We start from the raw sequence: 15,920 nt of genomic DNA, 5'->3' as shown, positions 1-15,920 counted from the left end.
AATTTAAGTAATGAAAATTTTCACAAAGGAAGCTTTGGTTTTGAGCTGGCAAAATGATTGCCGATACCTTCCTTGTATATAACTTGCAGCCTTCAGGCAGTCATGCTAGCAGCAAAAGATCTTGTTCATTGATAAGTCAGTGTTACAAAAGATTCGGGAGCAAGAAGTTTGTTTGCTTGGACACCCTGTTTGTGACAAGAAAAAAACTGGTCTCAGCTTGCATAAAGAATAGCTCATTGTATTTTGTCATATTCTGGTTTGTACAAAACAGAATTAACCAGTAGTATGAATTACTTCCTAGCTGAGAGATCATAAATACAGCTTTGAATAATTATTGCTTGCCTAGGGTTAAAGTATGACACTCCCGTGAGTGTTTGTGCCATGACTTGGACTGTCATTCAGTAGTTAATTTTCTTTTTTTTTTGTTTTCCTATTGTTAACTGGAAGAAGGAAGAATGTTCCAAAAATAAATGCAAGGCTGCTTTTGTAATGGATTACTTGTGTACTTGCATGCAGCAATCTACAGGTACTGATTCTTCCCACCACCAGTCTGAAGTATTTCCTTACGTGCAGTAGGACTACTGTATGTCACAAATAACTATAATGAGTAGAGTTTACTTTTGCTGAGAATTGGTTTCATGTCATGCCATTTCTATTGCATGTCACTGTTTTTGTGGATTATCTCAGATTCCCCCTGGAAATGGTCAGCAGTGTTTCTGTCACATGGGAGAAAAGAAATCTGCATGAAAATAGAAGTTGCCATGCTGTAATCAGGAGTAACCTATGTCAGGCTTCATGGAGAAAAGAAAATGGAGCTATCCACAGGTTCTCTTGGCTGGAAGGAGGAGACAGTTGACTTATACTCCTGCGGAATCACATGTAGAGATTCATGATGAATACTGTGACAGTGGTGAAGTTGATACATCGTGTGGATGTTACATTCACATGGGTGACACAGTTGTGGGTGTTTACTACAGGCCACCTGATCAGGAAGAGGAAGTCAGTGTGGCCATCTACAGACAGCTGGAGGGAGCCTCATGGTCACAGGCCCTGGTTCTCATGGGGGACTTCAACCACCCAGATATCTGCTGGAAAGGCAGCACAGCTAGGCATACACCACCCAGTAGGCTCCTGCAGAGCATTGATGATAACTTTCTGATGCAGGTGGTGGAGGAGCCAAGGAGGTGAATTGTGCTCCTGGACCTTGTACTCATAAACAAAGAAGGAATGGTTGGGGATGTGAAGGTTGGGGGCAGCCTTGACTGCAATGACTATGAGATTGGTGAAGTTCAGGATTCTGCATGGAAGCAGCAGCACAATAAGTAGAATTGCAACCCTGGACTTCAGGAGAGCTGACTTGGGGCCTCCTCAGGGACCTGCTGGGAGCAGTCTCATGAGTTAGGGCTCTGGAAGGGGGGGGGGGGTGTCATCCAAGAGAGCTGGCTAGTACTGAAACATCACTTCCTGCAAGCTCAGATAGGTGCATCCCTATGAGTAAGGAATCAAGCAAAGAGGGTTGGAGGCCTACATAGATGAATGATGTGGAAAAAGGGCCGGGGAATATAGGAACACTGTCAGAACATGCAGGAATGTGACAAGGCTATGGTCTGTTTGGAATTAAATCTGGTGAGGGATGTCAATGACAACAAGATGGGCTTCTTCAAGTACGTAAGTGGGAAAAGGATGGCTAGGGAAAATATGGGCCTGTTGCTCAATGATGTGGGTGCCCTGGTGTCTAAGGACACAGTGAAGGTGGAGTTACTGAATGTCCCCATTGCTTCAGTCTTTACTGAACACAGTTTCACCCCTCAGGAATCCCAGACTGTGGAGGCAAGAGAGGAAGTCTGGAGAAAGGAAGACTTGCCCTTGGTTGAGGAGGATCGGGTTAGAGGTTATTTAAGCAAATCTGACACCCAGAAATCCATGGGCTGCAATGAGATGCATCCCCAAGTGCTGAGGGAGCTGGCACATGATTGCTAAGCTGCTCTCCGTCATTTTTGAAAGGTCATGGTGGACAGGAGAGGTGCCTGAGGACTAGAGGAAAGCCAGTGGTCTCTCCAGTCTTCATGAAGGGCCAGGAGGATAGCACAGGAAATGACAGGCTGGTCACCCTAGCCTCCATCCCTGGAAAGGAGTTGGAACAGCTCATCCTCGATGTCCTCTCTTAAGCATGTGAACAAAGATTATCAGTAGTAGTCAGCATTGTTTCATCAATGGGAAATCATGCCTGATCAACCTAATAGCCTTCTCTGATGGAATGATGGGAGAGTGGGCGATGTTGTCTACCTTGTCCTCATCACGGTTTTTAATGCTGTCTCCCACAACACCCTCACAGGTAAGCTCAGGCAGTGTGGGTGAGATGGGTGGACAGCGGGGTGGGCTGAGAACCGGCTGAGTGGCAGAGCTCAGGGGGTTGTGATCAACAGTGCAGAGTCCTGCTGGAGGCCTGTGGCTCGTAGTGTTCCCAGGGGTCAGTACGGGGTCCAGACCTGTTCAACTGATTCATCAGTGCCCTGGGTGAAGGGACAGTGTCCCCTCAGCACGTTTGCTGGTGACACAGCACGGGGAGGAGTGGCTGAGACCCCAGCAGGCTGCGCTGCCATTCAGCGAGACCTGGGCAGGCTGGGGAGCTGGGCGCAGAGGGACCTCATGGAGTTCAGCAAAGGCAAGTGGAGGGTCCTGCCCCTGGGCAGGAATAAACCCCCGCACCAGTACAGGCTGGGGCTGGCCTGCTGGGAGGCAGCTCTGCGGGGAAGGGCCTGGCAGTGCTGGTGGGCAGCAAGGTGCCCATGGGCCAGCAGTGTGCCCTGGTGGCCAAGGCCAATGGGACCCTGGGGTGCATTAGGAGGAGCACGGCCAGCAGGTCGAGGGAGGTCATTGTCCCCTCTGCTCTGCCCCGGTGAGGCTGCATCTGGGGTGCTGTGTCCAGTGCTGGGCTCCCCAGTTCAGGAGAGACGGGGAACTACTGGAGAGGGCCCGGCGGAGGGCAACGAGGATGCTGAGGGGAGTGGAGCATCTCCCTTGTGAGGGAAGGCTGAGAGAGCTGGGCCTGTTCAGCCTGGAGAAGGGAAGACTGAGAGGGGACCTTACCAACGCCTGCAGATGTCTGAAGGGCGAGTGCCAAGAGGATGGGGCCGGGCTCTTGTCAGTGGTGCCCAGCGACAGGACAAGGGGCAACGGGCACAAACTGCAACACAGGCAGTTCCACCTGAATATGAGGAAGAACTTCTGTACTGGGAGGGTGCCAGAGCCCTGGCACAGGCTGCCCAGAGAGGCTGTGGGGTCTCCTTCTCTGGAGGCATCCAAAACCCACCTGGATGTGCCTCTGTGCAACCTGCTCTAGGGGAACCTGCTTTAGCGGTGGGTGGGACTAGATGGTCTCCACAGTCCTTTCCATCCCTGACTGTTCTGTGATGTTTAAGATATGAAATTGTTGTGTGATTGTGGTGCTTTAACTTATCTTGGGGGGGTGGGTGGGGTGGGTGTATAGAAAATTGGGGAGAAATTAAACAAGTCATCTGAAGGGATAGGTCTTTCTAGGTTAAAGCAACGTTAAGCATCAGAGCAAAGCAGACATTTCATTTAAGCTGTATTTTAAGTAAACTGGATTTTTCAGAAAAGCGTTTATTCCAGATATTGTGCTGCTTGAGATGTGTGTCTGATTGTGAGATGGTGTTGGGGTAGGTGAGCTTGGGAAGGAATAGAGCTGCATCTCTGGTGGTGCAGGTCAGGCCAGGTGTGGGGCTGGCAGTTGACATCAAAGAACTGTTTTGACTCTTTCCTGAAGGCAAATCAAGAAACAGGGTGGGAAATAGAGTACCATCACATTTTCTGATAAAGTACCTTTGTAAAAGAGGTGTTTGTTTGAGAGGTGGGTTAAAAGGAAATGCAGCTGTGTTAGGTTGTTAATACAGACTCCCGGCTTTCCTTTGATACTGGAATCATTCAAATATTCCATTCCTGTAATTAAATTTGATTCCTGTGGCCTTCCACTTTGTGTACTCCATCTTGCAGGGATTTGGGTTGTTTATTAATCTGCTAGCTGCTCTGTGTGCTGATTCTGGCTGCAGAACCACCTCAGCAAATCATATGCGGTATGTTTCCCAGCTGCTGCCATCCTTAACACATGCAGAAAATGTCTCCTGGCCGGCTGAACACAAATTCCAGCTGGCATCACCTCATGACTGAGCAAAACTTCCCCCTCTCCCCCGGTGGTGTTGCAGTTGTGCCCTTTGTCTCAGGTGTTGTGTCTCCAGGCAAGGATGTGGGATTGCAGCAGAGCTTGGGGGGCTGAGACAGCTGGGAATCCTTTCCGCTCTGCAGTGGGGAAGGAGCAACAGCTGCAGCACATGGGGATGGGCATGGGGTATGAGGGGGGCGTGGAGCTAGAAGCAGGGTGATGAGTGGGTGAATGAAAACAAAACAGTTCTTATCTTTATCCAAGATGATAATTTGCCAAGTACCGAGTTTACAGCAGTAGCAGGTTTAATGATTGACCTCACTGTGCTTTTGCCAGCAGAGAACTTGTTCTGTTTTACTGGCTGTGAGTTCTTGTATAAAGCTTTATGGTCCACTGAAATAAAATGATTTAGTCTTGCAGAATATTTTGTGTTACTTGGTTCTAGTTTACACTTGTTAAGCCATTATGACTAGTAGGGCTGTACTTCAAAATAGTACTTCCACTAGTCCTATTATTGTCAAAGTTACATAGTAACATCTTTATTTCCTTAAAAATACGAAGTGTTGCTGCCCAGTTCCTAAAAGGAGACCCATTTTCTGGCTATGTGCTCTATGGGCTTCTGGTTTATGAAAGTAAAGGTTCTGGACATGTTTCTGACATTTGAAAGAAGCTTACTTTATCAAGGGGGAAGGATAAAATCACTTCCATGCTGTGATGCTAAAACATTGTATAGCTGTGGAAATATTACATAGAAAATTGCATAGAAAAAATGGATGAACAGATGTAAATTCACAGCGCCAGCATAGAAGTGTTTGTGGAACGTAGCAGCCGTTGTATTTCTAGTTATGAGTACTCATCTTTGTCAGAAGATGTGTCAAGAATTTCCTTCCTTTATCTGGGCTTTGTAAGGCTGATTCCAGTATCAGGGAGTTCTCCCTTTACGTATTTTGTGTTGTGAAGCTGTTAGGCTTTCTTATTTGTGCATGTTTTTAAGTGCTATGAACTACTGTCAACTTTTGAAAAGATAAAGGTCAGGTCTGGTTCTCTTATCTGCGTTGTTTGCTGTTACACTTCCAAGAGATTGCAGAAATAGGGGTTGAAATGACACTATGGTTTTTAAAGTGAGGGAGAACTTAGGTGACCTCTCATGTCTCATCCCAGCTTAACGTTAAGATTTTGGACAGGGTCAGCTTCAGCTCTCAGCTTTGAGTTTGGTAAGGGATCAAATCAGTTTTTCTATTCTCACCTTTCCTGGTTCCATGTTCCTTTGGAGATTTATGGGAAGAATGAAGCACACAACATGTTTCTTCCATCCCAGGGAAGAAATGAAAGCACCAACACATCCTAACCCGCTTCATTGTCGATTGTTTTTCCCTTGTAGGAGAGCCTGAAACTGATCTCATCCTTGAGACATTACAGACTGGGAGGGAGCATGGTGAGAGGTTGGAAAGTCAGAGAATGTAAACTTAGGGAGTATGTGGAAATTACCAACCTTTTTAGTATGCATTTTTGACAAGAATACCTGTGTTGTATTTGTCATATATTAATGTTGCATTTGGAATATGGCCTGTAGTTACAAATGGAATAATAATTTAATTTGGCTTGGTTCAGGATTCACTTTAGGAGGCCATTATGTTGCCACTATGTAGCAAAACATCAAAATGCATTAGGCAAGTGATAATGCTTGCAGAGAATGTGTAATAAACAAAACTAGCAAAACCATTGCGGGTGGTTCTGGGTACAGTTGAGCTCATGAAGCCTTGTGTCCAGTGGCTTTGTGTGGCTTTCTAACTGCATAGACTTGAATTTCTTCCTGTGAACAATGAAAACTAACTATGCTCATTAGAATTTAAACAATTACTGTAGCTGCATTTTGATAAGAATTCAGTTTTGACAGCAGAGACTTTAATAATTTTTTTAGTTTGTTTTTTATGTTGACAGAAACAGTAGGGAAAACAAACAGGCAAGCCCAGACAGTAGCTTTCAGCACAGGGCATGGGAAAACACAGAGGCTATTCAAAGCAGTATAATGTTACACGGTGGACAGGTCTGCCTTTTGAAACTGAATGATTACACATTTTTAAAAAAATAAAATCCGAACATAATGGAAGGAGTGGATCTTGACTGGATAGGAAACCCTTATTTCAAGGCTACATCCACAGTATGTGCCAACTAGCTGGTGAAAAAGTGCCCCGGGTTTGATTGTTTTATTTAACTCTTTCCCAGCACAATAGCATACTGTGCTGTCGACCTCCGCTGCATGGGAAGAGCCTAAAATAACAGAAGCTGTTCTCACACCTCCCAAAGTGTTCTTTTGTCAAGGGCACAGTTCTATTTTTGCCACATTTTGTGCAGAGATAGGTGTGGTGGGTACTTGAGCAGATATTTTATAACTAAGATGTGGAGTCCCCCACAAGTGTAAAATGAACAAAAATGCAACTCCCACCTCTCGTTATGAAAATACAGTCAGCTGATGTTATGGTTAGCCTGGGCCCCTGTGCAGCCTGGCTTGCCTGTCAGCGGATACAAGGCTCTAGAATGAACTTACAGTTGTTCTTATAATCATAGAAAGGTTTAAATTAGAAGGGATCTTGAAGATCACCTAGTTCGAACCCCCTGCCATGGACAGGGACACCTTCCACCAGACCAGGCTGCTCAGAGCCCCATCCAGCCTGGCCTTGGACACTTCCAGGGATGGGGCAGCCACAGCTTCTCCGGGCAACCTGTGCCAACATCTCACCACCCTCACAGTGAAGAATTTCTTCCTCATGTCCAGCCTAAATGTACCCTCTTTCAGCTTAAAGCCATTACCCTATGTCCTATCACTACATATGCAGATAAAAAGCCCTAAAATCTGTTGTTTGCGGTTTTTTTTTTTTTTTTAATAAATTAAACAGAAGTTCTTTTGATGAGCACCCTTCTGTAGAGTACTGCTTGGAGAGGATGCTGACTTAGTATTTTCAATATATTTTAATTTATATATATTAATATACTAATAGATCAATATATTATATAAGATAATTTTATACCATTATTTGTAATTATCTTAATATAATTCATATAATTGCATTATTATAATATGCATTTATATAAATATAATCTATTTAATGTTTATATTCATACATTAGTATGACATATATGTGTATAGCATGTTATACATTATATTTTATGTATGAGATGTTAGACTATACCTTCAGGAAACTTTTGATTAGTTGATATACTTCTTTTTAAAGGAATGATAGAATTTTATGGATAGAACATATTAAATATTATTTTTACTGCTCTGGGAAGTTTAAAATAATAAGGAACTAAAGCATAATATGGCAGACTTGTATAAGAAAAGCCCTCCTGTATAATAGGTTATCCACTATTTGCTTAGAATCTCTTTAGTTTTTAAACTTTAAATCAGAAGTTAGCCTTATCAGACAATCTGTTCTGCTTTCTGCTACTTCAGTACTGCAGTGTCTCTGAGACACATCTGACTTTGGTGCATCTGTTGATAGATAAACATATTCTAAATGAATGTCTTTGTTTTTTTATTGTATATAATACAGTATTCATGGCAGGTCAGTTTATCTTAAATTTATTTGTAATAATAACAACTTTGTGACTTGTTTCTAGTTGTTCATGTCCCGTGTGAATGACTTCTGTCGTTCTGCTCACAACAACATTATTCAGAGTAGCAGGTATAGAGTAACATTGACCTTTAAGACCAGGGGTCCTCAAACTTTTTAACCAGGGGGCCGGCGCACGGATGAAGTGGCAGGCAGTCATCTGTGGCTGCTTGGTTTCCCCCCCCAACCCCCGGCGGGGGGGGGGGTCTGTAAATACCGGGGGCCGGATTGAGGACCCTGGGGGGCCGTATCCAGCCCGCGGGCCGTAGTTTGAGGACCCCTGTTTAAGACCAACTACTTTTCTACAGGAAGGGAAATTTAGCCTTGGGTAAAACTGTTGCATTCAGGCAAAGCCTATGATTAATTTCATTGTAGTTGGGTACAACTTCATGTGGTTGAGCTCTGCAAAACCTTACTCAATTTTTCTGATCTAAGGGGTGTTTTTGGTGAATGAGTCTTTGAAGAGGGTAGGAAATGTAGTAAGAGTACTTTAGAAAGTTTTCAAAGCATTTTCAGATGTGTTTTAAAATTTTTGAAGTAAAGCTGGATTTTTACAAATCTGCAAATGACACCACAAACCTGCAGGAGAAACAACAGGAATGATGCAAGCTGTCATAAACCTTTTAAATCTCCTTTAGGGAGAACATGTTGCTGTATTTTCCCCGGTTAAATGACATTTCTCAACAACAAGGGATGTCATGTGGCATGGCTAATGTGCAGAGATGCACTTGGAAGGTGAAAAGCATTGTTTGGGTTCCAAGTTCCTGTGTTTTCCTCATCAGTTAAAAAACCTGTTGTCTTCCAAGCTGTATGTGACTTGGAGCTGACATAGCTGAGAGAGTTAAAATTCATAGTTGTGTTTGGTGAACGCAGTGTAGCAGCAAGTTTCATTGCTCTGTGGGAAGACAGCTTTTGTTTTAGATTGTAAAATGGAATCTGGAATCTCAGCAAGACTGTTGAGCGTCTTCCCCCTGCCCCTTCCGTTTCTGCACCGTGACTTCAGCGTGGATAGTAACTGAATGTTGCAAGAAATCCTACCATGTCAGTTATGATGGCTAACATCTATTTCAGAGGGTATGTGGAAGTCCCAGGTGGCTGACAATTTGGTCAGCAGATACCAAACCCATATGCTCCATAAACACAAAGGCAAGAAAGGATTGTGCTCTTTCTGTTGCTGTTCTTTCTAACTGGACTTTTCACAGAACTTGGAAGGCACTTAAACCACAGGAACCTGCAAGTGATGTAACCTTTAAACTGCTCTACATGTTTCACTGTGGAATATTCAGGTAGCATTGCAGCCTCAGTCTGTGTTCCTAAGTGCAGGACACTACAAAGTGGTTTAAACTACTTGTATTAGCTATAAATACAATCTTTCACTTTTCATGGAACACCTGTGTTTGATATGCAGAAGTACAGAGCACTTGCATCTGTGTGTGACTGAAATGTACTAGAGCTGTCATCTTTAAAAAAATCTAAATTCACCCAGAAATTGACTGTGCATCTCCCCAGTTTGGTATTCAGACCCACGTAATCTTTTTCTCAGTTTCCTCATGTACGTAGAACTGGTGTAAGATTGACTATCACTGCAGTTAATCTTAAGAGGAATGTCATTTTTATGAATCACTTGAATGCGTGGAGAATAACTGAGGAAGTGCTCATGAGGAAATCCCAAACCTCTTGAGTGCAGCATGTGGAAGATATGCAAGAAGTAAAATCACTGGATATATCTTGAACTTGAATGCAAACCCTTTAAAAGGTATCAAGAATAATGACCTGTTTCTTGAAAGAAATGGGAATTTGTGGTTTCATGTTCATAGTAGGCTGCAGGACTGTATTCTAATGACTATGTAAATTCCTTAGGTTTCCTGAATTCTCAGTGCTTTTCTTCATTTGGGTTATTTGTTAGTTTTTCTTTAGCTGTACTTGCCAGCATAGCTTTTCTGCTTGCAGAAGGAGGTCTTTGTAAAGCCCTGTTTAAAAACAGTGTAAATGTTTCATGACTTAAACTGTATAAGGTAGAAACTGGTGTCTGTTTTCTTCCATCTGAGTGTGTACACTTAATCCACTAATGTATAAACTGTGTTTCTTGTCCTGACGAAGTATATATTGCTGCTATGGATAGCATTTTAAGGTATAAAAGCTGTAGTTAGCATTACTTCTGTAATTCTGTTTGTTCTAGACCTATTGCAATATATTGTGAATAGACTGTTGTTTATAAATACCTGATCTTGCCAGTGGGGATAAAATTAAGATTCTTTTAAACCTACAATATTTAATTTTTTCTTGGCTTTTTTTTTATGGTATCTGTGGGTGAGTACGTGTAGGTATCTCTACACATAACAAGTTACTTTTAATCTGATGCTGTTTAGTATATAAATCAAGAGGCTGGTAAAGCTGAAAAGCTTACAGAATTTTTAGTGAATGGAAGAACTGGGACTGATTTCAGTATGAGAAAGTATGAGTCAGTTTCACACTCACTTGTGTGAAACCTGGGTGATTTTTTGGTGTGGGTGGGTTAGTTTTTCTTAAAATACCTTAGGAAAATTTTAATTCCAAATTTAAAAAGAAAAGTTCTACATTATATCATAATTCTGATATCTGCAGTCTGCTACATACTACTTAATTGTGTTGAATTGTTTTACTTGCTGAAATAACTGGCTCATAATTAGATCAAATTATTCTGTAATTTTGTTGGATGCTTGTTATAAACACTTTTGTACCAGTTACCCACCCAATATAATACTGTTTCTGGATTTTTAAGATTTATCAAAATGGAAAGTAAACTATTGCTAAAACAGGCACCCTAAACCTTTCTTCAAAAAAGCAAGAAGTGTGGTTTAATGTAGCTACTATTATATAAAGTAATCTGTAATTTGGAAGCTAGGTGTTTTAAAATATTGAATTGTTTATCTTTAACACAATTTTAATTAAAGGTTAAACTGCATGTGTCCTGTGTGACAACTTCTAGGTTGAAGAATAATTTCTAAGACTTTAGAAATTATTATGTTAAAACTTTTTTGCAAAAATGTCTATTTGGAAAGGAAAGTAAAAGCATGTTCCAAAGTCTTCCTATAGAGTCCCTCACTATTTCACCTAAACCCAGTCCTAGTCATAATTTTCCGTTTGATGTATGAATATTTTCATTCTAACTGGACTTTGAATGTGCAATATGGCCTGCTGTAGGGGTTGCGTATTGGTCTTGTGAACGTGGAACAGGTACTTGATTTCATTACCATGAATGTTTCTGAAGTTATCATATGGAAATCTTCAAGACTGTGAAGTTTATACATGAATTCCTGAAAGATTAGTCCTAAAAGAAAGTTCCTGCTGGCATTCACAATCCTTTTTGACTGCAAAGAGTATCTGGCACATTTTGTGCAGTGTACTGGCAAATCAGTTCTTACTGTTCAATTGTTGTACATATTAAGAAGGCGGGAGGAGTAATCCCAACCCTGATCTGAAAAGATGATACATGAAATTAAATGTATAATACTTACGTAAGGTGGTTCTTATCAGTGTTTTTCTTACATTTGCTGAAGATCCGCTTTAACAGGAGGCATAAAGGCATCCTGTTCCTTTTACAGTCATGTTTTAATCTGTGTATTTACAAAGTAACTGCTTTTTCCAGTTACTTTGAAGACAACAGTAGTGGGATCTGTGGTGCTGAATTTTGAATGTATAGAAGCACATGCAGTGGAAACTGATGTATAATTTGCTAAACTTCTATACTCATATAGACAAAAATTAACTTAAACTAAAAAAAAAAGCTTAACAGATTAATTTACACTTTATAGGACTTCCAGTTTTTACAGTGGTGTTGAAATTATAAATCAAATGCTTTACTTATGTGAATAAATGTTTTGGCTAATGACAACAGAATTTGTAAGTTAGTACTGCACACTTTAAAAAAAAAATTAAAAAATTCTATGTGCTTGCATAGAATAAATACTGCCAAAAAAACCCCAGTCAGAATGGAGGTGAGTTGCACATTCCAGTTATCTAATAGTCACTAGAAAGAGTTGGAGACTAGACTCTACTTAAGGTAGTTTATTCAGTGGAGAAATGTTTATGGTTTTTAATTAAAAAGCTTTTTTTTTTCTCCCCATTTTCCTTCCAGGTATTGCTTTGTTTTTGCTTTGGGATACCTCACTGTGTGCCAAATTACTAGAGTCTATATCTTTGATTATGGACAGTATTCTGCTGATTTTTCTGGGTAAGGAGAAAATCAATCTTTCCATCTTATCTTCCTAAGGGACGCTGTCTATTATGGTTCTTTGTCCAGGTTAAGTGTGTCTATCTTCTGAACTTTGGGAGAAAGCTCTGTATGTGTGTATTGGCACACATAGAAATATATATGTACCTATGCTTTAATCGTGCAAACTGAGAATTTTGGAAACAGTTGTCTTGTTAGAACCACAAATGCATTGTCTGTTGCTTTCTGTGCCTGTCTGAAGGACATAAAGGATTTGGTGGCTGTGGAAATTTTTTTTACTTCTCTTTCTTCCTCTAAAATTTATGTTACCACACATGATAACATGATGAAAGTTGAGTTGTATCTGATGTATTTGCATGCCTGGCACAGTCTGATACCACTATGTGAGGAAAAACGGAATATTTTATGGTATTTAGCTTTTAGCTTCTTTCTGTTTTGCTTTTATGTTAGGTGTTCCAGAAGGAGAAAGGTAAGGAGAAAGGCACCTGTATGGTGTAGTCATCACGCAGCCCTTGGACACAAGACGTTTTGTCTGTATGTGCTCTCATTTTACATAATGAACTTAAACCTATATTTGACTTGAGCTGTACAGCAGTAAAACAGAATTAAATAGGTAAAGTAAAAATAAACTATATTAGTGACTGTTCTTTATACTGCAGACACAGAGAAGTGAAGTACAGCATTTTGTATAAAGAAGTTTGCTACTGTGATGTGCTGTAGATTTAAAGGAGAGTGTGTATTTTGGAAAAGAGAGATGGGGAGCATTTGCTAGTCTGATTTAAAAAAAAAAAAAATGCATTACATACTTTTCAGGAATACTATGAATGGCAGTGGGTCTTTGTAGTTTAGTGTTACCTGTGTTGTGTTGCAGGTTCATAAGTGTTAAGTTCATAATTTCTGTCATTTTTAGCTGGGTCTTACCTTCTGAAACATCTTTCTACATGTATGCCTACATCCAAGTGTCTGCCTTCAGCCAGATATCTAAGTTTCAAGTGTAGTCAGCAGAGATTTGATCGGTCTGGACAGTAGAGCATTTCAGCTGACCCACCACTAAGTATCTACCTTGATATGAACTGGGTCGCTTGCCGCATGCCCCTGACTCCATTGACTAGATCTCCACTGGCTGTAATGAGAGCTTGCAACACAGACATACGCATAAAGGCACTTTAAAATTAGGTTTACTGATGTTGAATTAGATTTCACCATTAAAAGTGGACCTGTAACCCAAATGCTGTCCCCTCCAGTTCACTGTAGGGCCAAAGCGTACAACCTTGGCAGTGATCGAAGCTCTGAGCTGACTCTGAAAGCAGTGTAATTGCACTTGTTGTTTGCTGCTCTCCAAACTGTTAGTAGAACTTGAGAACACCATTGCTCAAACGCAACTACTGCCTTCAGATAGCAGCTGTCTTTGTGACTGTCTTGGTTTGGTGTTAGCTCAGAAATTCCTGCTAGGTCTTAACGTGTCCAAAGACTTAGGAGACCTGTGCCCTGGATAGAACTGTATTGAAGCCTAGATCCAACTCGGTACATTTGAGCTGCCTGATTTAAACCATCCTTTCATGCACCAGTTTGATGTATGCATATCATATTAAATGTCTGGCATATACTCTGTCAGCTCCCTTGAGTCATGAGACAGAGGTTACTTCCAAAACAGGAGCAGAAAAAAGAATTGGGCTATCTTCTGTCAATTTTCTCAAGTTCTAGGGGAAGAGAGTAAGCTCAAGAAAATAACAAAAGCTGCCTAACTAGCTGTTGAATCTCAGTACCAGCAAGTTCTTCCAAAGATGTTGGCATGGATTCATATAGTGGTTAGCCACAAAAAAGCTTTGAATGTCTGTTTACCTAGATATTTCTCCTAGAATACCATGCCTATCTGAGGTGGCCAAGCCCAGAGAATCTGCAAAAACTTTGAAAAAAGGTATCAATGTACTGACAGTGGAGAAAGCTGAGGAGACCTCATGCTGGAGGTGCAAATGCTTGTAGAGAGCTGTGTGGTCCTGGCTTCAGTACTAACAGATCCCAGCTGCCAGTGAGCCTTCCAGCACCTCCTTTGCCTTTCTGCCAGCACCTACAAGGGATCGTTTAAAATCCTGGTTCACAGCCTCACTGTTCCAGGAAGGACTCTTCCTCTTTTAGTCTCTAGATTGTTGCTACTCAGCCAAATAGCCACTTGAGAAGGAAAGAAATAGCAGGGTCTGCTCTGATAGTAATGACAGATGTATCTGCTAGAATAAATGTCTGACTGAGCTCCTCCTGGGCTCCGTCCTTCCGCCAGGCAGGATCCATGCTGTCACATACCCACTTACACAAGAAAAACCCATTATGATGAGAATCAGTTGGGGATTTCTGTCAGCACCAGGCAGGTCTGCAGGTCAAATGCTAGAAAGAGACAGGAGAGATTTCCCAGACTGCCTGTTCTTGTTTAGGTTTCTTCCTTGCTGACCCTTGCCTGTCACTCTAGCTTCAATATCAGGATTTTGGCACACGGCTATACAGTAGAAAAACCTTTTTCCCTGGTTGCATTTTGAGGACTGGAAATACTGTGTGCTTTGAAGTAAACTTAACCTTAAAAAAAATTAATTTGACAGACCGAGCCATTTGGCAAAATACTGGCATAGCCCTGTCAGTGAAGGACTTGATGACTGTTGGGTTGGTTTTCTGTGCCAACTTAAATGTGTCATAAAAAGGCCCAGTGCAATCAAAAGACTTGAATAAAACTCTGTGCCCATCCTACAGTATGATTACTTTGTTGTAGTGTTTTTGTTGGTTGGGGGGGGGGGGGAGTTTATCTCCAGCTCAGATATTACTAGATGAATACTAGGTAAATACAATCCATGATACATTTATGAGATCTGATTTCCAAGTTAAATTTCTAAATTCTGGTAACCTACTTCATGCTCTTCTCTGTTTTCTCCTTCCCCCCAGTTAGCAGTGCTGGGATTTATGTCAGTCAAAAAACGCTTAGATGCTACAAAGATGGAATAATTTCTTTGTGTAAACCTGACTTTCTTAGCAGGGGAAAATATCTCTTGGACAGTTTAGGATCTGCTCAAGTGCACAAAATTCAAAACAAACTAAACTGTGTTGGAGCCAGCATAATTACGCTGGGTTTCTGTTTTGCCAGCTATATTTACTTGAAGCAAATAATAATTCTAGATGGAAAAATTAAGCATAGGACCAGGTGTTAGTAGAAACAGTGGAAGTGGTCTGCATGCATAGTACTGTTCAACTTTGGTATATTTTTTTATTTTTGCTTACTGTTGCCTTAATTTACAATGCATATAATTGCTGTTACTGCCCTTTTGTTCTTCACTCTTCCCACTGTAAAAAAAAATAAACTATGTTGTAGAAAATAAATGTGAAACACTTTGGCCATGTTTATGGAACCGAAGGCAGCAATAAAAGGCATGGGTTATCAAATACTTTGTCTAAGGATTAAATTCTTTTGCACTGAAAACTCTGTAATGGTTTGAGCTCCAAAAACTAATTGCTTTGTCCTTGCATTGAAAATCTTCCAGTTGCGAGTAACTAATTTGGACTATTAGTATAAACTTTGCCTGATGTTATTTGCATATGAAAGAAAATCCTGAACTTTTTTCTAAATTATTCTTTCTTCCTTTTTTGTAACAGTCCAATGATGATAATTACACAGAAGATCACTAGTTTGGCATTTGAGATTCATGATGGTAAGATTTCTTTAAACTGTGTTTAATTTTCCATACAAAAGAAACTTAAGGAAAGTTAGTCATGAGTCTACGAGTTACTTCAGTCCAGTTTGTGTTCTAGGGCAAAATGTGTTTTTGTCTCAACTGCTTCTTTTGATCCTTACTAATGGAAGTACCAAGAAATGTTGCTCAGACACTACAAAAGCTCTGAAGATGCTCACATTGTGCAGACGATACTACTTAATAGA

The 15,920-nt window shown here is 41.0% G+C and overlaps 1 protein-coding gene across 1 annotated transcript in view; it reads left to right on the top strand.

Annotated features, from left to right (window-relative positions):
• MBOAT2 (membrane bound O-acyltransferase domain containing 2) overlaps nt 1-15,920 on the top strand; it is a 100,622-nt gene that overhangs the window by 49,103 nt on the left and 35,599 nt on the right. The window contains exons 4-5 of the mRNA XM_056343756.1: nt 11,912-12,007; nt 15,638-15,693. Of these exons, the coding sequence (XP_056199731.1) occupies nt 11,912-12,007; nt 15,638-15,693 (152 nt within the window). The remainder of the gene's footprint in view (nt 1-11,911; nt 12,008-15,637; nt 15,694-15,920) is intronic.

Source organism: Falco biarmicus, chromosome 6 (genome assembly GCF_023638135.1).
Source record: "Falco biarmicus isolate bFalBia1 chromosome 6, bFalBia1.pri, whole genome shotgun sequence".
Lineage (NCBI taxonomy): Eukaryota > Metazoa > Chordata > Aves > Falconiformes > Falconidae > Falco > Falco biarmicus.
This window is presented reverse-complemented; position numbering and strand designations above follow the sequence as displayed.